This window comes from Ursus americanus, chromosome 21 (assembly GCF_024610735.1).
Source record: "Ursus americanus isolate L20-20 chromosome 21, mUrsAme1.1.p, whole genome shotgun sequence".
In the NCBI taxonomy this organism is placed as follows: Eukaryota; Metazoa; Chordata; class Mammalia; order Carnivora; family Ursidae; genus Ursus; species Ursus americanus.
In genome coordinates, this window is record NC_142147.1 from 36,314,621 (window position 1) to 36,336,052 (window position 21,432).

Genomic DNA, 21,432 nt, shown 5'->3' on the forward strand with positions numbered 1-21,432 from the left:
ATATTGACACTGCAGAGGCAGGAGTGGGGCGGGGGGAGGGGAAGCCACTGCTGTTCCGTGGCTGCACAGAGGGCAGGTTTCCTCTCGGTTTCTAATCGGATACATCAGCAATCCAAAATCCAACAATCCTTTAAAATAAAAAAAAATTCAACAATCTTGGGAGATTTTGTTGTGAAATCAGTTTCCAAACGTCTCAGGGGCTCCTCCTTTAAAATTAATCTTCATAACCATTGCACGAGAGACCTTTCCCTAATGTCCACATTTCCACGGCTTGCACACTCAGCCTCAGCGGTATCGCTGATAAAGAAAGCAGCCTGCAGAGTCGTGGGAAGCGAGCCAACTTGAAGTCGAGTTCACGACCCGCCCGTGATAAGTAGGACAACCACTGTTTCCTTTTTTTCCCCCTTACTTGTTTGCCCAACTTTCTGTTTTGAATATTTTCGGCTGAGCGGAAGAGTTGTAAGAAAGGGATGACGGACATCTGTAGGTCAGGGGTCAGCAAACTCCAGCCCCTGGCCTGTTTTGGCATGACCCCTGAGCTCACAAAGGCTTTTATACTTTTAAGTGGCTGGAAAAAAAATGCAAAGGAGAATCATGTTTCATAACCCACGAACCTGATGGGACAGTCAGACGTCAGCGTCGCTAAGTGAAGCTCGCTCCGGGGCTGGCGCCCCATCGAGGGCTGCCCTGGGCACAACCAGAGCTGCAGGGTTGCCAGGGCTCCAGGCTCACAGAGACCACACTGTTGATTATTGGACCCTTTACAGAAAGTCTGCCGACCTCTGACCTAGAGTCAGGCGCTGTTACTCCTTTGCCCATTTGTTTTCCCTCCCTCTTGCTGCAACGTTTGTGCTGGTCTCGATCTTTCTCCCTCCACGCTCTGTGTCTGCCTCGCTTTTCTTAAGCCCAAGGCGGGGAACGACAGGCAAGGCTGAGGAGACATATGATAACATGAAGCATTTAACACAACGCTTGGCACTTAGACAAAACTTAAGAAACAGATCCAATACACATTTCTGGCGCCGTCCCCCGAGCTGCTTGCTGCAACTCCTAGCTTGACAATCGTGAGCCTTGGCAGTTTCCTGAAAGCCTGGTTCCTGAAGTCTGGAAGCCAGCTTTCCCTCAGAAAGGGCTTCTTACCCCAGGAGCAAAGAAAAGCCTCAGCGAGAGCTCATTTTTTCCACGGTTTGTGGCTTGGCTGAGTCAACTTCTGCCGTTCCCTGAGTCACGAGTTTTTCCTCTTCTTTGGAGGAGCAGGCCCTCCGCCCAGGTCTCCTCCACCCACAGCCGGTCCCTGTTGGGAAGGCGCGGACAGCTAGAGAAGCAGCGTCTCTGCGGCCTCCAAGGGATTTCCCAGAGCTGCACCCGCGGCACAGAATGTCAGCGCTGGAACCAAGGACAGAGGAGGAGACGGAGGCCTCAGTGGGTCCTGGACCAGCAGAGAGACAAGGCTAGTTGAGGTCTCCCACCTCCAGGCCCACGGGCTGTGCCGCCTCCCTCTGGTTTCCCAGAACCATGGAAAAGGCACGGTGCTGTCTCAAACCCGACAGCCCTGCCTTCAAAGGCTTTCTGGCTCCCTTCCGTGGCACGCTCACCGCAGGCGTCGCCTACCTTCCCCACGAAGCCCCTCTTGCTAGGGAGGTGGGGGACCTGGCCCTGGAGCAGTCGTGGAACACGGCCTTGAAGGCTCAGCTCGGTGTCCCCCTCCAGCACCCCCGCCCCCCGGGGAACAAGCAGTGTGTACCCGGGGATGGCATTTCCCGGCGTCTTGGTGTCCCAGCGTTCTCCGTCAGCCTCTGGGATGCCTGGGCCTTGTCTCCTTCTCCTCTGATGGTGTAGAGGCCCGGCTGTACCATCAGGACTCGGCGCGGTCAGCTGGAAGCACATAAATGGGTCAAGCGGGGAAGAGGGAAACCACAGAGAGAAGTGGGACTGACACGAATGGGGTCATGTGCCCAGTCTGAAAGGGACAGTTCCACGAGGAGAGGGGGGACCGTGTTTTCAAATCCTCTGATTTACGAGAAGGTAAAAAACCTGATTTTGATGTGAAAGCTCTCGATATGAAGTTCGGGAACGCATTTTATACGTGTTTACTTTGATGAGGCCGTGGCTTCTGTGGGACACTCAGTAAGCACTGTCTGTCCTGCTGCGGAGGTAACAGCAGACAAGGTGGAGGGGGCACGTGGCGGTGGTGGGGAGGTGGGCTCTCCAAGGCCACAATGGGTGGCCCTCTCACTCGCCTACCACCTCCCCCCCCCTTGTTTCTCAGGGCCTCTCCCTGCCTTCTCCTCCCTTGCCTCATCCCCCTCCCTTCTTAGCCCATCCTGGCCTCACTCTGCCTGGGCTGGGAGAGGCACCACCCCATCTCCCAGGCTCTGCCCACAGCGCCCAGGAGGGCAGGTCACCACTGCTCAGCTCAGGCCTCCTCCTCCAGCCTCCAGGCCGCATCAGCTCTTGCTCCTGCTGCTGTCTCTTGCCTCGGTCCTGGCCAGCAGACACCGCACTGGCCCGAGCCGGCTCCTCTCTAAAGTGCCCAGCGTCTGCCGTATTTAGCAAGACAAACTGCCTCTGTGGGACAGACGGTGACCGCGTTTCTACTAAGTGCTGAACTCCATTCTCAGCACTGGAGATTCAGAAAGGCACACGATCAATATCGTCCAGTCCATGGGACTCACTGCCTGGGTGGGGGAGACAAGCCGTGAACACGTAAACAAGAGACTGAATAAGATGACTTCAGGTTGGAGAAATACTTGACAAAATCATAAAACTGGGTGAGGTAGTTGAGGGTGCTGGGGTGGAGGCGGCGAGCTGCTTCGGGTGGTCAGGGAAGCCTCTGAGGACATGGCAGTTTGACTTTTCAATGTCAAAAATGCAGCCGTGGGAAAATCTGGAGACAGGGGATGTGCAAAGGCCCAGAAGTGGGAACATCCTTGAGGTTTTGAGGAACAGGAAGAAGCCAGTGTGAGATGAAATGCGGGGAGGGGACCACAGGGAGGCTGGGACGGGCCTCCTGGAGTGGTGAGGCCTGGAATTTCATTCCAGTGTCCCAGGAGGCAGAGGAGGGCCCCCGTGGGGGGCAGCATAACCTGCTGGGAATGTTGCAGCACAGGGAGTACATTCAGTGGACCCCAACTGAACTGGGCTCTCCTTCGATGCAGGTTTGAAAGTTTCCACTAGAAAAAGTTTAAAACATAAAAAGGATTAAATGCTGCTGATTTTCAATATCCGGCTGCCTAGAGGAGATGACGGTCAGCGAGCAGCAGGGAGGCCAGCCACAGGCAGCACGAGGCACACTACTAATTCCAGGGCCTCCCTTCAGAGTCCTGCAAGGATGGTCTCCAGTGAGGTGCGAGCAGGAAGGGTGCGGGGCTGCAGCGGGCGGCAGGGGAAACTGGGCAGGGGCCTGGGGGAGTCAGACTGGAGAACCAGCCCCGGGAGGTTCAGGAAAGTAACTCGGTCCAGGTCCTGCCTGCGGCGACCGCCCACCGCCAGCCCATTCTAACTGGGGCGGCTCCGCCCGCCCGCGCACACTTCCCAGGCACTCAGACCCCCGGAGCCTGGAGCTCAGGCTCCGCCCCCGCCCGTGCGCCGGGGCTGCGATTGGCGGAGCCGCCGCGGGGGGCGTGTCCGGTGAGAGTGGGAACGCGGCCGCGCGGGCGGCGCCAGGGTAGCCTAGCTGACCGGAAAGCCGCGGCCCAGGACAGACTCGCTGAGGGGTGCCGGGCGGGGCGCAGGCGCGTCGGGACCCGGCGGAGGAGGTAAGGGCCTCCGGCCGGGCAGGGGTGCGCGGGGAAAGGAGGTTACCTGCCCGCCGCCTCCGGTCTCCCCTGGCCGCCCTTCCGAGGTGGCTCCGGGGCTCGGGCGGGACAGGCGCGCAGCAAGAGCCACCTCGGACTCTGACGCGGAGCGGAGGCGCGGAGAAGGGCACTTACTGCTGGTTGGGGGTGCTGGAGGCGAGGTGGAGACTGCAGGGGCTCCAGGGAGAGCGGGGTGAGCACAGGTAAGGGAGCTTGGGGGTCGAAGCCGGATCCCCGGGGATGTGCACCTTGTGCGCGGAGGACATCTGGAGGCGCCCGCGGGTGCTGCCCCCCGGGGTGGCAGGGATCTCCGCACACCTGTAGTCCCTTGGTGGAGAGTCCTGGCCTGCCGCCGCCATCGGGGGGGCCTCACTCCTTGCTCCCAGTTTTCGGGGTCTGCACAAGTGAGCCAAGTCAGCAGCCCCAGTGTACCCGGGGAGGGTGGCCGTGCTTTCTGGGTAGCCGTGGTCCTCTCTGGCCTCTCTCACTGTGAAATAGCCTGGCCCCCGAAGGGTTGGAGTTTGTGATTTTTGGTAGGAGTTGTCAAAGCTGGGCTTCATCTCCGATTTCACAGAGGAAGTCACTAAGGCAGGCCCCTAGGGATGGCAGTTCCTTCCCAACCTGGAATCAGCTGGAATCTCCTTCCCTTTCTCTTCCTGAACACGAAAGAGTTAAGCAGGGGAGCCGTGTCTTCAGCCCCCTTTACAGGGGGGAGAAGGTTGGTTCCAAAGGTTCCAAAGTTCTGAGGCACTCTGAAACTTGATCTCCACAGTGCAAGGAAAATATTGGTTTGCAATTTAAACAAAGCTCTTATCTCACCCCAGAGGGTCAGAAGCCAGCCAGGAGGTGAGGATCATTGCTGGGGCCATTCTTGGCACAGAGTTTCCACTTAGTACTGGGCTGTTCCTGGGCACATAATTTCCACTGGGGTCTGTGCGGGCCGAGAGATGACTCTGACTTAGGCCTGTGTCTCTGCACACGTCAGCCCAAAGGGCTGCCAAGACAAGAGGTGAGGCAGCCCAGCTTAGCTAGGGGACCTGCCCAGGCCACCTGAAGGGATTCCTGGGTTGGGATGGGGTTGGGGGGTGGGGCAGGGGATCAGGCATTTGGAGAGGGGCCTCGCCCTTTGGACTTGAGGATTTCTGATTCTGTCTTTGGTCAAGAACGACTTCTTGGAGCTGGGCTCCCCCATCACTGCACGGAGCCCTTGGGCGGTTATTTTGATGATGGGGGTGGTACTTCCCCCGTGGGGCTTTCTGGAGGATTAAGTGAGAGAATACTTACAATGTGCTTACTATTGTAACTGGCGAGCTGTAAGCTCCAGTTAATAGCACCTCAGGTTTATTTTCCTTCTTACTATTTTTTTTTTTTTTCATGGAGAAGGGCCTCCAGGAAGCACAGGGTTAGACAAGGCTGAGGGGCAGCCCCTCTGGAAGGAAAGGACACTTGGATCATGGCACTCTCCTCAGGGTACTTGGAGAAAACCTCAAATCCTCATCTTGGCCTCTGAACCTTCAAGACTGGCCTTTGCTGGCCCCTTTGATCTTACCTCTTACCCCTCACTCCTTCCTCTATGGCCTCCACAGGTCAGATTCCTGAGCTGTTCCCAAGGCCCAGAACAGTCTTTCCTCCGGCCTTTGCATGACTGGCTCTTTCCCAGTGTTAAGCTTGGTGCAAGGTTACTTCCTCACCAGGCCTTGCCTGACCCCCACCCCCACCCCAGCTCTGCCAGGCAGATCGGCCTTTTGCTTCACGGCACTTAGCACGCACCATCAGAAATTACCTTGTTGATTTACTTCCTAGTCTGACTGTCCCACCAGGGAGTCTGTTGCTAAAGGGCCTGGTCCCTACGTCTTTGCTGTCACCTGGTGCCAAGCGCAGGAGGACTGTGTCTAGCACATGACGGGACTTAGACTACACATTTGGAAGGTGAAATCCAGCAGGCATGGGGGCACAGTGGGCCTGGTTGGGGCTGGAGGGAAGGAGGGGCGGCGATCAATCAGCCTGCCCCCAGTCAGAAGAAGCCAAAGGACAGTACAAGGGGCCAGCATCCTGACTCCCCGCCTCTGTGATCTTGGCCAGGTACCTCCCTCTCTGATAAGCAGTGTCCCCAACTGTAGCTCTCCCAGAAGGGTGGACCTGGATTCCCCTCCTAGGTCCTACTTTCCAGGGTTCCCAGGGTGGGGCCCCAGACATCTCTCTCAAATCACACAGCCTGTTTCTGAGTGGAGGAGAGAGCAAGCTCCCTCGGGACACAGCCCTGTGTCAGGTGGTCCCGGAGTAGGTGCGTTCTGCATTTGACAGCATGGGGTGGTATAGATGAGATGCAGATCAGGGGTCTGCAAACTTCTGTAAGGAGCCAAATGGTCAGTGTTTGAGGCTTTGCAAGCCAGTGTCTGTTGCCGTGTTCCAATGAATTGGATTTAGAGAAGCCGGCACTGGGTCCGACCTGATGTGGATTGGCCAGCCCTGGTGTAGGTCACGTGTGACCCCTCAGCTGTCACGTACAGAACCCTGGCCATCCAGCAACACTTGCGGCATGGCTCCCCACACCCCAGTGCTGACCGAGTACCTTCAGCCCATTTGGGTGGTGGGATCACTTGTGTTCGGGAGGGCCAGCCCAGGAGCCTGGCAGCCCCCCAAACCCTTCCCAAAAAGCAGCTCTATTCATTTCCCTGCTGCCAGACACTGACGCTTCTCAAGTGTCCACCGTCTGTCAGCAGCCCGGGTGCTGGGTACCACACCGGAAGCAGCACAGGCACTGTCCCAAGGCTGGAGGCTGTCCTGAGGCAGGCCGGTCCCAAGAGAAACGGGTCAGCTCTCTCCTCCCCTGTCTTAAAGGAGGGAGGTTCACTTCTTTGGTGAGAACAATAACTGCTTGGGTGAAGGGATGCCGTATTTACCAAGAGAAATCTCCAGGCCGTGTCAAACCAGGTGTGAAGTTATGGTTGTGGGAAGGGTGGGGAGACTTGGGGGGAACCCTGGGAGAATGCTGTCTGCCCAGCCCTCACCCAGCCTGGGACCCAGTATAGGCTCATGGAGGAGAGGGGCGTGAGAGCCTTCTGGATACCGCAGTCCGTGTGTGGGATCAGCTCAGAGCCCAGACCCCTTTCACAAATACCCCACCCTTCCTGGGTCACCTGTTGCTGCCGGCAACTGGGCGGGGGCAGTTAGGGCCTGGAAAGGGTCTGAAAATCATTGGCTGGGGCCAGGCAGCATGGGGGTCTTGCATGGGGCATCCCGGTACCCCCTACAAGGGACAAGGGGACAGTGTTATAGGCCCTCTCTTGCCTAAACCTCTCCCCTCCCTGGGTTCTGCTCTTCACTTCCTCCATGCTGCCCACCTGGGTAGCGTCGGGTCAGAGGGGGACCTGGGCAAGCTGGCCTCTAGAGCTCACCACACCCCCCAGGGCCAGATGGGGGCCGTCTGCTCTCTTCCGTCTCAGCACATAGTCTGTCTGCCTGAGCAGCCAAATGTGTTAAGCTTCGGTCCGTGGCCGCCAGATTGGGTGACACACAGCTCGGAGGGAACAAGTGGCATCCTTCCTCATTGCTCCCTCCCAGCATCACCTGTGTCCCTGAGCCCCGACACCGTGCGGTCAGGGGAGGCCCTGCCAGGTGACCCGCCGCGAGCCCTGCAGGGTGGAGCTCCCAGCCAGTGGAGCTCAGGGCTCTGGGTGCAGACTCTGTCCTGTGACTCTTGTCTTTTTGAGGACCTTACATTTAGAGAGAATTAAAAAGAAGCTCACATTCCCACTTCCAGCAATTGACTGGTATTGTGATTTTAACACGTTGCTGCTGCTTTTTTTTAAATAAAAGAAAGAATGTTCTAGATAAAGGTGAAGTCCTCCTTGATCCACTCCCCGCGCCCATAGCTGGTTACATCCAGGTGCCCTGTCTCCAGGCCACTTTCTCCTGACTTCGGCTGGGGTCCATCATTGGTTTTGAACCCGTCTTAAGCAGTTTTGAGTGTGCAGTCCCGTGGTAGTAAGTAAATCTCCATTGTTGTGAATCATCTCTAGAATTCTTTTCATCTTGCAAAACCGAAACTGTGTACCCATTAAATAACAGCTCTTCCTCCTTCCGCCGGCCCCCAACCTGGGCAACCACCTTTCTACTTTCTGTCTCTGTGAATTTGACTACTTGCAGTGCCGCATGTGAGTGGAACCATACTGTACTTGTCGTTTTTCTGGCTTATTTCATGGAGCATAAACGTCTTCAGGGTTCATCCACGTGGTAGCAGGGGTCAGAGTTTCCTTCCTTTTATGGCTGAATAATCTTCTGTTGCACATTTGTTCAGCTGTTCACCCACCGATGGACATTTGGGTTCCTTCTGCCTCGCAGCTACCGCGAATAATGCCGCTGTGAACGTGGGTGGGCTATACCACGTGGAGACCCTGCTTTCCGGTGGGGAGACACCCAGGAATGGAATTCCTGGGTCGTATGGGATTTCTAAATTTGATCTCTCGAGGAGCCTCCATACTCTTTTTGTTAGTGCTACACCCGTTGACATTTCCCCCAACAGTGCACCAGGGTTTCAGCTTCTCCAAGTCCTTGCCGACACTTGTTATGGCCTGGGTCTTTTAGGTTTTTATTTATTTTTTAATAGTAGCTACTCTCTTGAGTGCAAAGTTACATCCTCTCCATCTTTATTCGTAGATCTAGTTCTTAAACACGTTTGCAACGTTGTGTCATGTATACACGTAAGCTGTCACATACCGTCCGGCAGGTTGCTTTTTCCCCGCAGTGTCTGATGTCTGTTGTCACTCCACGTTGACCCACAGAGATTGGGTGAATCGTCGTAGCTGCCGGCAGTCCTCCCGCGTGTGAGTGGCCCGGGTGTGGGACCCGCTCCCCCCCCGCTAGGCATCTCTGTCGTCTCCGCTGCACGTCACAAACTCAACGGCTCTTGGGGGTCTCGGTCTGCCGCGCTCTGAGCCCCTCCTGCAGAGCCCTCAGCCGGCCCATCCCAGCACTCAGCCCAGCTGGGGCCTCTGGAATTTTGCCAGATTGTCCACAGCAGGGACCCCGTGATCAGTTCTAGCAGGACAGCCCAGGTCTGTCACCAATAATCAGCGAGGTTTGCAACACACAGCCAAGATTAGCAACCTAAAAATAGTGGTTCTTACATAAGGTAGTGTGGGCAGCAATTCTCAGGATGCCTTGTGGTCTGAAGGGGGCAAGCGGTCTGTGACTCAGGGGGCCGAGCACCCCTCTTGTGCAATGCGTCCCGCCCCCACCCTGGGCCCCGCTCTGGCTTCCCACAAGTGGTCTGACTTACAGAACTGCAGTGTGGTGACCCAGAAATACCACGTGCGTGATTGGCTTGGCCAGGGTCATGCTGTGTATGCCTGTGCACACGTGTGCACATGGCGGTGGCCGTGAGGTCAGCTCTCACTCACCTGCTTCCTCCTTGGATGTAAGGCTGACTCATGCACGGCAGGCCCTCGGGGAGCTTTGGAAAGGTTCCTTCATTCGCTAGCGACTTACAGAACACCTACTGTGTGCTCGGCACTGTTCCAAGCACTGGGGATACCGTAGTGAGCAAGAAAAGGCTCCTTTCTCATGGAGCTTAGAACCCAGTGAGGGAAATGGAAAACATGTAAGCAAATGATCGATAGACAAGAAAATAGTAGGCCCTGATAAGTCCTGGAAGAAAAAACAAAATAGGTAACATCTTAGAGGAAGGGACAGCAAACTTTTTGTGTAAAGGGCCAGGTAGTCAATATTTTAGGCTTTACAGCCCATGGTGTCTGTCACCACTAGTCATCTCTGCCATTGTAGCATGAAAGCAGCCACAGACAATTTTAAGTGCATGAGCGTGGCTGTGTTCCAATAAAACTTTATTTACAAAAACAGGCTGCGGGCCGGATTTGACCCTCAGGCCATAGTTTGCCAACCCTGTACTTGAGATGGCGTTGTCAGAGACCCTTTCCGAAGGGAGGTGAGAACTGAGAGCCCAGTCGCAGGATGGAGCCAGCACGGGACAGCCTATTTTAGGCAAGACATGATGATGCCTTGCTGTGATTCAGCAGTACACCTGTGTGGGGAGAAGTGGGCAAACTCTGGCCAGTTGTGAGAGACAAAAATGGTGGCGCTTGCTCATGAGGTGACTGTTGGGGGTACAGGAAAGAGGAGATTCAAGGATGAGTCCTAGATTTGGGGCTCAAACAAACGGGTGAATGGTGGTTCTGTTTATGGAAAAGAAGAATGGGAGGGAAAAGCTGGGTTTGTGTTGGGCCTGTTGAATTTGAGGACCTTCTTAGATGAGCAGGTGGGAAATCACGTGGGCAGGTGGACGTCCACGGCTGGAGGCTTGACCTGGGGAGTCAGCAGTATTTGGGTAGTCTTCCAGAGGGTCGAAGGGAGTGTGTGGATAGAATGGGGGGGTGCTGGATGAGATCTGGGCCACTGACATTTCGTGCCTGGCAGAGGAGGACAGAGTGGGCCTCACACTCCATGAGGAAGGCGCTGTCTCCCGAGGAACAAGCTCTGGGAGCTTACTCACAGAGCCTCAGTCTCCCCCGTCATTGGGGGATTCTGCGTCCTCGAGTTGGTGTGGGGACTAAATAAGATAGTCGTGCTCGACACGGAGGAAGCACTCAGCAGGTGGTATCTGCGACGCAGGCAGTGGTGACCACTGAGCCACAGGCCGAGGGAGCAGGCTGCTGGTCTGCGATGGTTTGGCTTGGTGGGTGGCGGAGTCTGTGATGGGTTAAGGTTGCAGACACCTGGTGCCCGGCACTCGCTGCCCCGGTACATTCACCTGCACCTGCCCGGTCCCCCTGGGGCAGGCCCAAAGTGCCCGGTCTCTCGTGCTCCTGGGAGCCCCGGATGGCAGCTGGGGCTCAGTAGCCTTGCCCCTTGGGTGGACAGCGTTGAGGCGTGTTCTCCTCTGGCTCCCAAGGCTGCCCAGGGAGTTGAGCCCGCACTGGCCACAGTGGTGGCCTGGCTCAGTCACACGTCTTCTCTGCCACCCCCCATCCTCGAGGTGCCCCTCACCGGGGACTCCCCCTTCATCTCTGGCTGCTCCTTGTCGAAGAAGAGTTGGCTCGTGGCTTCTGGGGCAGCGAGTTTGTGTGGTTGGCTAGCCGTCTGGGCCCTGTGGGTTACAGTGGGATAATGAGTGGTTTGTCTGGCTGGGGAGGCGGGGAGAGACAGTGAGCTGGGGCGGGGGTCGTGGGCCGTGTGGTCCCGCCCCCCCCCCCCCCAGCTGGACCCTCACCTGCCGCTCCTCCCACAGCCGGGCTGCCGGAGAAGATGGTGGATTACCTGGCCAACACGGAGATCAACAGCCAGCGCATCGCGGCCGTGGAGAGCTGCTTCGGGGCGTCGGGGCAGCCGCTGGCCTTGCCAGGCCGGGTGCTGCTGGGCGAGGGCGTGCTGACCAAGGAGTGCCGCAAGAAGGCCAAGCCGCGCATCTTCTTCCTGTTCAACGACATCCTGGTGTACGGCAGCATCGTGCTCAGCAAGCGCAAGTACCGCAGCCAGCACATCATCCCGCTGGAGGAGGTGACGCTCGAGCCGCTGCCCGAGACCCTGCAGGCCAAGAACCGCTGGATGATCAAGACGGCCAAGAAGTCCTTCGTGGTGTCAGCCGCCTCCAACACCGAGCGCCAGGAGTGGATCAGCCACATCGAGGAGTGCGTGCGGCGGCAGCTGCTGGCCACGGGCCGCCAGCCCAGCACGGAGCACGCGGCGCCCTGGATCCCGGACAAGGCCACGGACATCTGCATGCGCTGCACGCAGACGCGCTTCTCGGCGCTCACGCGGCGCCACCACTGCCGCAAGTGCGGCTTCGTGGTCTGTGCCGAGTGCTCCCGCCAGCGCTTCCTCCTGCCGCGCCTGTCGCCCAAGCCCCTGCGCGTCTGCAGCCTCTGCTACCGCGAGCTGGCCGCCCAGAAGCGGCAGGAGGAGGAGGAGGAGCCGGGCGTGGGGTCCCCCGGGCAGCCCGCCTACCTCGCGGGGGCCGTCTGCGGGGCGTCCAGCGGGGACGATGAGGACTCTGACGAGGACAGGGAGGGCAGTGGGGACGGCGACTGGCCCAGCCGCGTGGAGTTCTACTCCTCGGGCGTCTCCTGGTCAGCCTTCCACAGCTGACCGGGCTCCGTGGCTGTGGGGCAGGGCCTCCCGGTCCCTTGGGTGCCCGAGCGGCCTCCGTGGCCCAGGCCCCTGCGAGGGCGGAGTTCCCGGGCTGCCCCCCACTCCACCCCGGGGACCCGGCCCGGCGGGTGGCAGGGGCCGTGGGAATGGCTCTTTCTCTCCGACCCGGGTGACTTTGTGCTGGACTTTGGCACCCATCTTTTCACTTCAGGTAATTCTCTTTCCACTTCGCAAACTCCAAACACTTTGGCCTCTGAGGAGCCAATAAATGCCTTTTCTTGGCCCTAGGAGCTGTGGTCCCAGAGGATGCCTTGAAATAAACAACCCGGGCACCTTTCAGGACCAGAGGGAAGACAGGACTGGGGGAGGTCGCCTGAGGCCGTGCACCCCAGCACCTGCCTGCCAGAGAAGCACACCCCCAGCCAAGACTGGGAGTGCTGGGAATCAGGTCTGCCCATGCACCTTGCTGGCACCCACCTGCCCGGCTGGCTGGGCCTTCTCAGGCCAGGCGTGTGGGCTCGCCCTGAGCCAGGCAAGAGACTGCCGTGCCCGCCAGGCGTGGGACTGCAGCCTGGCTCCCCGGGGTCCAGGGCACGTGCCCGGACCTCTGGCCCCATCTCCCCTCTCTCAAGGTGTCTGATGCCCCTCGGTCCTGTCCTTGTCTCGCCCTGTGGCAGGGGAAAGCAGTGTTTTCTGTTAGAACCCTTCATTGAGAGTGACAGAAACCCTACCCAGACTGATTTAACAATAAAAAGAACGTTTACTGACTCACGTGGTCAAAAAGTTCAGGAGTGTCTTGCTTCAGACACAGCTCATCAGGGGCTGAAACCATGCAAGGTGGCAGATGTCCACAGCTGTCCCCCACACTGGGTGTCCCAGGAACACTGGCAGCACAGTGGGGTCAGACATTCATGCCACACCTGGGCTGCTTCCCGAGGACACGTCCCCGTCCACCTGCGTGCTCTGCCCATGGCCCGGCACCTGTAACCCTGTTCCCTTGGTGTGAGTCATCTAAACGGATGGGCAGCGAGTACACACACAGCCGCCTGTCCGGCTCTGCCTGGGCCTTCCCGGTTTAAAGCTCTCCCAGGCGGCCTCCTGCCTGGCCTGCCCCTGGGGACGGTGTCGCTGAGTGGGGAAGCCCCAAGGGCAGTTAGTGGCCTTGCTCAGAGCCAGTGTGTTGGGGCTGGAGCTGGAATGCCAGCCTCCTGAGGCCTGGCCCACAGCTGGCAACATGGTCGTGGGTCCTTTGATGGTCTCCCGATTTGCTTCTGCTCTGGTTTTTCCCTGTTGCAGGGCTGACCTTGGCCAGAGCCCACCGTGGCGGAGGGGGAAGTCACTGTCAGCTGGAAGTAGTGACTCTGGGACCAGGAAAGCCTCTCCTGGCTCACATGGCACCATGCCCAAAACCCCTTCACCAGGCTCCAGGCCCTGGGGGAAGAATCGCCCTCTGGCCAGTTCTCAAGTCCTCTTGTACAGACAGAACCCTGAGGCTCTGGTTAGAGGACCACCTCCGATTCAGCTGGTCTCTGGCTCCCAGGGGCAGCTAGGGGAGCCACCCCTGTGAGGGAGGGCAGAAGGGGTAAAGCGCCAGGCATCAGGGCCTGCCTGTGGCCTTCCTGCAAGGGCAGAGGGAGCGGGCGGGGGAGGGTCAGAGGTGCTTCCAAGAACAACTGGTTGGTTTTCAAGCCCTTGGCCTCCCTGAGCCACACAAACTGGTCGAGGCTGGTTCTGCCTGGGCAGAGGGCTCAGGGCGGGACAGGTCACGGGGTGAGGGGCAACTTCCTGAAGACGGATCAGATACCCTCTCATAGCCGGGCCAGGCAGTGCCATCCCTTCCCCCCAGGGCCGGTGCTGGGGCAGGGAGTGCCCAGCTCCAACCCCTGGCCTCCTGGTCACAGCCCCACTCCCCTGGAGCCTCCCGTGCCTGGTGAAGGGGGAGAGGAAGCACCGGGCAGCATTCTTGTGGACAGGAAGGAGGACTGCCTGCAGCTGGGACCTGCCAGCCTTCTCTGCAGGGGCCTGCCACAGGGGCACAGACTAGACCCTAGGCGTGTGGGGCAGGTGGCCGAGAGCCATGCCCTCCTCACCAGGACTGGGTAGCTGCTGGCTCAGCCCTCAGCCCAGGACCCTTAGGCCTGCTTCCCCTGTACCCCCCACCTATTAGGGCCTGCAAGGACTCAAGGGCTTGAGTGGCAACAAGCTTTGGGGGGCCTTCATTCATGCGGATGCATTGCTTTGTGCCATGCCAGGTGCTGGGGACACAGCCGTGGGTGAGACACACAAGGTCCCCACTCAAGGTTTCTCCTCTAGCCGAGGAGACAAATAGGCATGGGAGCAGGTGGTGTCAGTCCTGGGGACAGGGACTGAGGCATGACATGGTGGGCAGGTGGAAGGCAGCACTCCACGGAGGTGAGCTCCCCGCAAATGGTGAGAAAGAGCGAGCAATGCCAGCTGGGGAGGTGGCGTTCCAGACAGAGGGAATGGCAAGTGCAAAGGCCCTGAGGAGAGGAGGCGTTCTCGAGCAGCATGGCTGGACTGAGGCCAGACAGGTGGTGGGGCCAGCTCAGATGAGCCGGGAGCCACTGGAACCTTCCACAAGGCGGCAAGTGTGCTCTTTGCTTTCCAGAGCTTGCCCTGACTGCTGTGGGCAGATGGCTGAGGCAGGGAGAGTGGCTGGACAGCCTCCCTAGACTCCTAGGATCCCTGAAAGGGGAGCTAGGCTCCACTGAGGCCACGTCTGCCTGCGGTGGTGGGTGGCGGATGGCAAGCCTTGGCTGTCCCCATCTCCTCCTAAAGGGCTGGCCTCTCCCCTGTTCTGGATGACAGCAGATGGTGTGCCGGGAAGCAAGATAAATGCCACGGGCTAAACATTTGCCCTGGGCCCGTGTGTGAGGTCGGTGATGGTCAGCGCCCCCGGCCACTGAAGCCCAGAGGGGAGTGGGTTGGGAGGAAGCAAGACCTCACAGAAAAGAAGATGTGGGCCCGAGAAGGGAAGGTGCTGCCTCAGGAGACCCCATCTCCGACTCCTTTAGGTCTGGTCCCCTTCAGGGACAGCTTCGTCAGCCTGGCTTGGGTCATGGGTCAGGCTAGGCCCTGCCTCCAGCCGCCCCCCAGGCTGTTCTGAGAAGGGGCTGGCCGCCCGCCAGGCTGCCGGGGGTTCTGCTTTCTCTCATCTACTTCCCCAGCAGGTGTGGTCCTGCGAGGCTCCAGAGCTGCCCCTAGTTGAGGCCACACAGTTGACCCCTGCCCTTGGCCACCACGCCGCCCCTGCGCTTGGAGGTCGGGAGTTCTCAGCTGAGTCATGCCTCTGCTCTTCGTGATGTTCCCTCTTCCCAGAATGAAGCTTGAGGTCTGGCTGCAGGGCTGGGTCTGCTGGGCCTATGTCCCAGCCTTCGCTCTCTCCTGGGGCTTTGCTTACAAGGCCTGGCAAGGACCGGGAACCCACTGTCCTGGCAGCCAAGTGCTCCCTTCCACAGCCCAGGGATCCTTCCTCCCAGCTGTGCACGGACTCCGTGTTCCTGCCAGAGGCTGAACCTCCAGCCCTGGGAGGGGCCTGCCCTGCCCCTCATCCTAGGAGGTAGAGACCAGCCAGGGGAGGGTCCACGGGGAGGGTCCAAGGATGGGGCCCGTGCATTTGAGGGGCACTGGAGCCCCCCACCACCTCAGCATTGCCAGAAGCACCCCTGTGGCATCAGTCCTGACTGAAGTCTCTCCAGGTGGAAAGGGAAGTCTCAGCAGTGACCTCAGGACATTCGGGGATGGACTGACTGGCAGGCCTCCCTTTAGAGTTTGACCTGCCCCTGCAGGGCAGGGCTGCAGTGGTCCTGCGGGACTCGGATACTGAGGGAGGCCTCTGCAGGCACTAAGCCAGTGATCCCTACCTGGGAGTTCTGACTGTTGGGACTTTTTGATGCTGAGTTTTCTTAAATAGGGCCGGCTGGCATGGGCGCTGCTCACAACTGGGCACTGTCAGAGGCAGGGAGCCAGGCAAGGGGTTGACGGGACTGGAGGAATCTTATCCCTCCTTGATGACGATTTGGGGGGGGGGCAGTGATGCTGATGGTGACACTGACTGCCTCTTACTGAGACCGTTGGCTGCTGGTCCCAGGAAGGCAGAGCCAGGTTACACACAAGGCCATCCTGAGTCTGAAGGGGATGTGGCCTGAGTCCTGAGAGAGGGATAGACGAAGCCAATGGCCAGAGCTCCCAGAATAGTAGTGTGATTAGGGAGGGCTTCCTGGAGAAGGTGATGTTTGGCTGAGCCCCAGGGAGGCACGACTTTGTCAAAGAGGAAGGTGGTCTCCGCCAGGACTGGGACTCTGGGTCTTTTGATCACTATCCCCTCCTGCCCCTGACACTGAACGTTTGTGAATTGAATAAATGAATCGAATAAGAAATGAGGTTGGGGGCCTTGGGGCAGAAGAGATGATAATGAGATGGCAATTGAGCCTCAACTCTGGAGCCTCTGGTCAAGTGCTGCATGAGGAACTGGCGGCCCTGGCTTTCTGGAGGGTTGGGGAGCAGCCCCTTCCCCCAGACTCTGACCGCTGCCCTGTCAGCAGGGACAGGAAGCGCCCATCCACCCCCTCCCAGGCAGAGCTTTATGGAGACGTGACGTCAGACCTGTTTGTAGGGGGACATCATCCAGGTTGGCCTTAGAGGATGTCAGCTGGCCTGGCCTCTGCCCAGCCCCAGCCTGTTCTTGGGGACTTAGCCAGAAGGAGTCTGCAGGGGAAGTCAGGGCCCCTGCCGGGCTCAGCTACCGGGCAGGTGGGGAGTGACTGCAAGACTGACCCAATTCTCAGCCAGGATCCTGGGGCTCTCAGGCCACTCTCGCAAACCAAGGCAGCCACTTCCGCTGGCCGGCCTCTGACCCAGGCCTGCAGGAAGTAACCCTCCGAGGCCTGTGGGCAGGGGAGAGGCCGCCTCCGAGTCTGAGGCTTTTCACACTGAGCGCCAGCAGACTCTGGGCTGCCCGAAGCCTCCCTCAGTGCTTGCCAGCTGTCTCCCTGCCTCTGTCTGCAGCCAGGCTCCTTCCGTGAAGGGGCGCACGGCCTCCACGTGTGTGCGCGGCCTTAGCCCTGGGCAGACTTAGCGAGAGACCTGGGCCCAGAGAACAGAACTTGGGGCAAGAGGAGGGATTTAAGGCGGACATAGCCAGACCTTGGGCTTCTCTGGGCTACTTGCTGACTCTGAACGCAGCATCCCCCTCTGTGCATGAACTTCGGCCCTCCCTGCGGCCCCAGTGCTGCCGCTACCACCCCTCTGCAGCCTTCCCGGTTGGCCCAGGGCAGCGTGGCTGTCCCGTCTGTGCTCCTGGAGCATCTGCAGCTCCAGCTCTGGCTCCCACCCTCCCTCCGTCATGAGGTGCCTGAGTGGGCCTTCAAGTCTGGGCTGCTCGAGGGCAGGGGCCACTCATTCATCATTCACCTGCAGCCCCCACAACTCTCAGCTGGGTTCTGCAGATGCCTTTCTTGGAAGGTGGCCTTGGGACTTCCCCAGCTCCTGGGGGGTGTTGGCAAGATGCTGGGGTCACGGAACCTCAAAGCCGCTGCATCCAAACTGACCCCATCAGCTTCCCCTAACCAGCTAGTCCTGCCTCCATTGGTGCCTGTACCCATGCCTTTGAGCCCAGCATTGGGGCGGGGGGCTCTCCTGACCCTTGCCTGTCCCCCACCCTCTTGCGCCTTCCTAGACCACCCAGGCCCAACCTGGGGGAGACTGTGGAGCACTGGGGCCCTGAAGGAGCTTCTGTAGGGCCCTGGAGGGAGTGGTTCAGGCAAGACCACAGAGATGGGCCCGGGCCAAGGGCTGCGAGGTAGAGTCCTTATCCCAACGGACAGCGAGCCCTGTGCATACACGCGTGCACACACCCCTCCCGCCTCTCTCAGCCTGCCTCCTACTTTGCCCTCCCAGACTCCCCCTGTCACGGTTTCAGACTAGCTTTTGGAGAAGTCTAGAAGGGAGGAATCGAGAGTGAGGGCGGGGGCTCACAGTCAGGAAGGGAGAGTGAACATCCAGGAAGCTCTCAGGTGCTTCTCCCCATTTCCTTCACTGTTGGGGCTGGGAAGCCGTGGCCCCCGGGGCAGGTGCACCCCTGACACTCATGAGTCAGGGGCAGTGCCAGAGCCCTGTCCCGTGTCCTCCCAGAGTCCTATGTCCTGCTGGCTCCCCTCACCACCACAGAGCCCAGCTCTGACTGGAATGTTCCAATGCTGAAAACAGAAAGGCTGGCAGGCGGGCAGGGAGGGAGAGAAGGGGGCTGGAGGGAAGACCAAGCCAGACATTTCTGGGCAAAAACAAGGGGAAATTTCAATCCCTGGAGTGTCACTTTAGGGGGTCCTGCCAGATGTTCTGACCCCAAAACACAGCCTTTCTGGAGAGCGGTTCTGCTCAGAGAAGTGCCCAAGCTAGGAGGAGGGGAGTTGGGTGCCTGGAGCCCATCACCGGTGCTGCTGCCCGCTGTTTCTCTGGGGCTTACTGCGACCCCTCGCTGCCCACAGCAACACCCGGGGTGTGGGAACAGGCTTCCAGGCTTCTGAAACCACACACACACACACACACACACACACACACACACACACAAGTTTCCCTTTGTCTGTGCAAAAGAAAACTTTATGCAGTTGCAAATTGCCAACATTCTTAAAATGCCAAAATGCCTTCCTTTGTATCCCAACCAAGCCTCCTGGAGTCCCCACCCCCACCCAGAACGTCTGGAACCCTCTCAGCCGTGGGCCAAGCTAGCCACTTGCTTAGCTCTTTCCCCCAGGCTTGAGCTAGAGCTGGTCTAAGAGATGGAGTCTAGGCAGAGGCTCTCAGGGAGAGGGAGTCTGGCTGGGGGCCAGGATGTAGTCATCACCCCCAGGACAGGCCCAGGCCCCCCACGCCCTTCTGTTCCGCACTCATGTGCTCACCTTGAAACAGAGCCCAGCTCCCAGCTCCTTGTGCCCTGCTGCTGGAGGGGGCTCACGGGGTGCTGGGCACCTGTGGCTTCTCTGTATGTTCTTCCTTCGGGTACTCACACCCTGGTACTCCCTGGCGTGAAATAATACAAAAGAAAAAAAAAAGCAGTGGTCTCTACTCCCAATTCCTGGCACAGAGCTCCCAAGTACCTTGGAATTTCCCGGGTGACCGGAGTGCCTTGTGTCGTAATGAGGCAGAACGTAGTGGGCACCAGAAAGACCAAGCCATGATGAGAAGCTTGGAACTTTCGGTCCCACCCTCATTCTCCTGAAAGGGGAGGGTGACCAGAAACTGAGCTAATGATCAGACATGATGAAGGTTCCATAAAAACCCCAGGAGTACAAGCTTCAGAGAGCTTCTGGGTTGGCGAACACGGGGAGGTGCTGGGAGGGTGGTGCACCTGGGGGGGAGCTCACAGCCTTCCGGCATAACTTGCCCAACGTGTCTCTTCACCCGGCCGCTCCTCTGTAGCCTTTATCCCATCCTTTACGATAAACCGCTCAGCGTATCTCACTGAGTGCTGTGAGCTCTTTAAACAAATCATCAAGCCCAAGGAGGGCATCACGGGAACCCTGATTTATAGCTGGTCAGTGACAAGGACAGGTGACACCCTGGACTGCGCTTGCCATCTGAAGTGGGGGCAGTCTTGTGTGTGGCATCTGCACTAACATCAGGGAGATTGTGTCAGAAACAGACTGGACTGTAGGACCCCGAGCTGGGGCTGCGGAGAATCGCTTGGTGGGGGGAGCCCCCCACATGCGGTGTCGGAGTGTGTGAATGTGGTAGTGGTGGGGGGGGGATAAAGGCAAGCACAGGACTGTTCCTCCCACGCAGCTAAGCCATCCACATCCTGGCTCTAGACATGAGGACAGGATCTGGATCAGAACAACCCGCCTAGTTGGTAGGACTGAGGGGACGTACTGAGGGCTGTAAGGGTCCATGTTCACTTCTCCCACCTGTGCAGAGAGGAGTGGTCCAGAGTCACGTGGCAGTGGGTCACAGCCTGGCTCTCAGGAGGGTCCTGGGAAGGGGCTCGGGCGCCCTACCTTCATCCCAGAACGAGGCTGTCGCAAAGACACTGTGCAGCTTTCAATTCAATTAGGGAGAAACCCACCCAATGATGAACGGCTCCAAGATATGAAAACAGAGCATTCAAAAGCACAATGGACCACAGTGATTGTTTCCTTTATTCAAGTCAGAAACAATGCGACATCTCACTCAGGCACAAGCTGATTATCACATGAGTCAAAACTCTGAGGAACAAACATAATTCAGATGCAAACCTGATTTGGGGAAACAAAGCCCATCCAGTCGTCCAGTTAGGACAACAATGGTGCAGAAACACTGAGCTCTGCGAGGAGGGGCTCCCTGAGAGCGCCCAGGTCCTCCACTGTTCGGTGCAGGGTCTTTCGCACATTGATCTCCTCTCCAAAGGTCAAGGAGTGAGCAGTTAGGAAAATCAATAAGTCTTCAGAGCACTAGGAGGACGAAATTAGCATGGGGGACACATAGTTCATAAGTGGGGGCAGTCAGCCATCTGGGGCACCCCCTGGGACTTCGGGGTTTTTTATTGAGGTCTAACCTACATCCAGTAAAGTGCACGAATCTTAAGTCAGTGAGACTTCAGCTTAGTGAGACTTCACACACACACACACACACACACACACACACACACGCCAGAAGTGTGCAAGCACATGGGCACCCTCCTAGGGCAAGATAGCTCCCTCGGGCTCCCCCCAAGGGTCTTGCCTTCGAGGGTGACTGGTGTTCACCAAAGTTTTCCCTTGTTGTTGTTGTTGTTGTTGTTTTTAATTCCTATGAATAGAATCCTATTGTATGCATTTTTTCCCAGACTTCTTTGTTCAAATTATGTGTGTAAGATGCCCCCATGTTGCCGTGAGCATCTGTACTTGGTGTTTTTCAAGGGGTGGAATATTCTATTGAGGGAGCCCTCCACAACTGGGGGTCCGCTCTACTGTGGGTGGGCATTTGGGTTGTTTCCAGTCGGGAGCTGGCGCGAAGAAAGCTGCTGGGGCCGTGCCCGTAGAGGTCTTTGGTGGACGAAGCTCTCAGTCCTCCAGGTGCATGGTAGGGGTGGCACTATTGTGTCCACAGGACAGACACATGTTTGCTTTAGCGGGTGCTTCCCGGTCGTTCCCTGCAGCAGTTACACCAGTTCGCACCCTTCAGCAGAGGAGCCCGCAGCTGCTCCCCTCCCCAGCAGCAGCTGCTACGGTAGGGCTCTCACTGCACTGACTCTGGAGGGCCACGCGGACAAGGGCTCAGACACCAGCCTGACTTCGGAGTTCCCCTCCCCGGGCGGGTGGGAGGCAGCCTTTCCTGCAGCGCTGGGAGAGCCAGGGGTGGGAGACTGAGCTGGTGCCCCGCACACAGGTGAGATGGAAAATGAAACCCCAGGAAACCTGCCCGCCCCCTTTACTTTTCTTCCTTCCTTCCACGGGTGTTTGCTGAGCACCTGCAGCACTGCGGCCACAGCTATGAAGCAGACAGACAAAGATCCCTCCCCTCATGGAGCTCGTGCTGGTGAAGAGAGACAGACCACAGA

General features: G+C 58.4%; 1 protein-coding gene across 2 annotated transcripts; it reads left to right on the top strand.

Annotated features, from left to right (window-relative positions):
• Positions 1 to 3,632: 3,632 nt before the first annotated feature.
• Positions 3,633 to 18,472, top strand: PLEKHF1 (pleckstrin homology and FYVE domain containing 1). Of its 2 annotated transcripts, none has more exons than XM_045796120.2 (2): positions 3,633 to 3,758; positions 11,041 to 18,472. In XM_045796120.2, exon 2 carries the CDS (start codon positions 11,058 to 11,060, stop codon positions 11,895 to 11,897), a length of 840 nt encoding a protein of 279 aa, XP_045652076.1. In that variant the 5' UTR covers positions 3,633 to 3,758; positions 11,041 to 11,057; the 3' UTR covers positions 11,898 to 18,472. The 2 variants fall into 2 exon arrangements, with proteins under 2 accessions (XP_045652076.1, XP_045652077.1); XM_045796121.2 differs by lacking the exon at positions 3,633 to 3,758 and adding an exon at positions 3,765 to 4,000.
• The last annotated feature ends 2,960 nt before the right edge of the window (positions 18,473 to 21,432 follow it).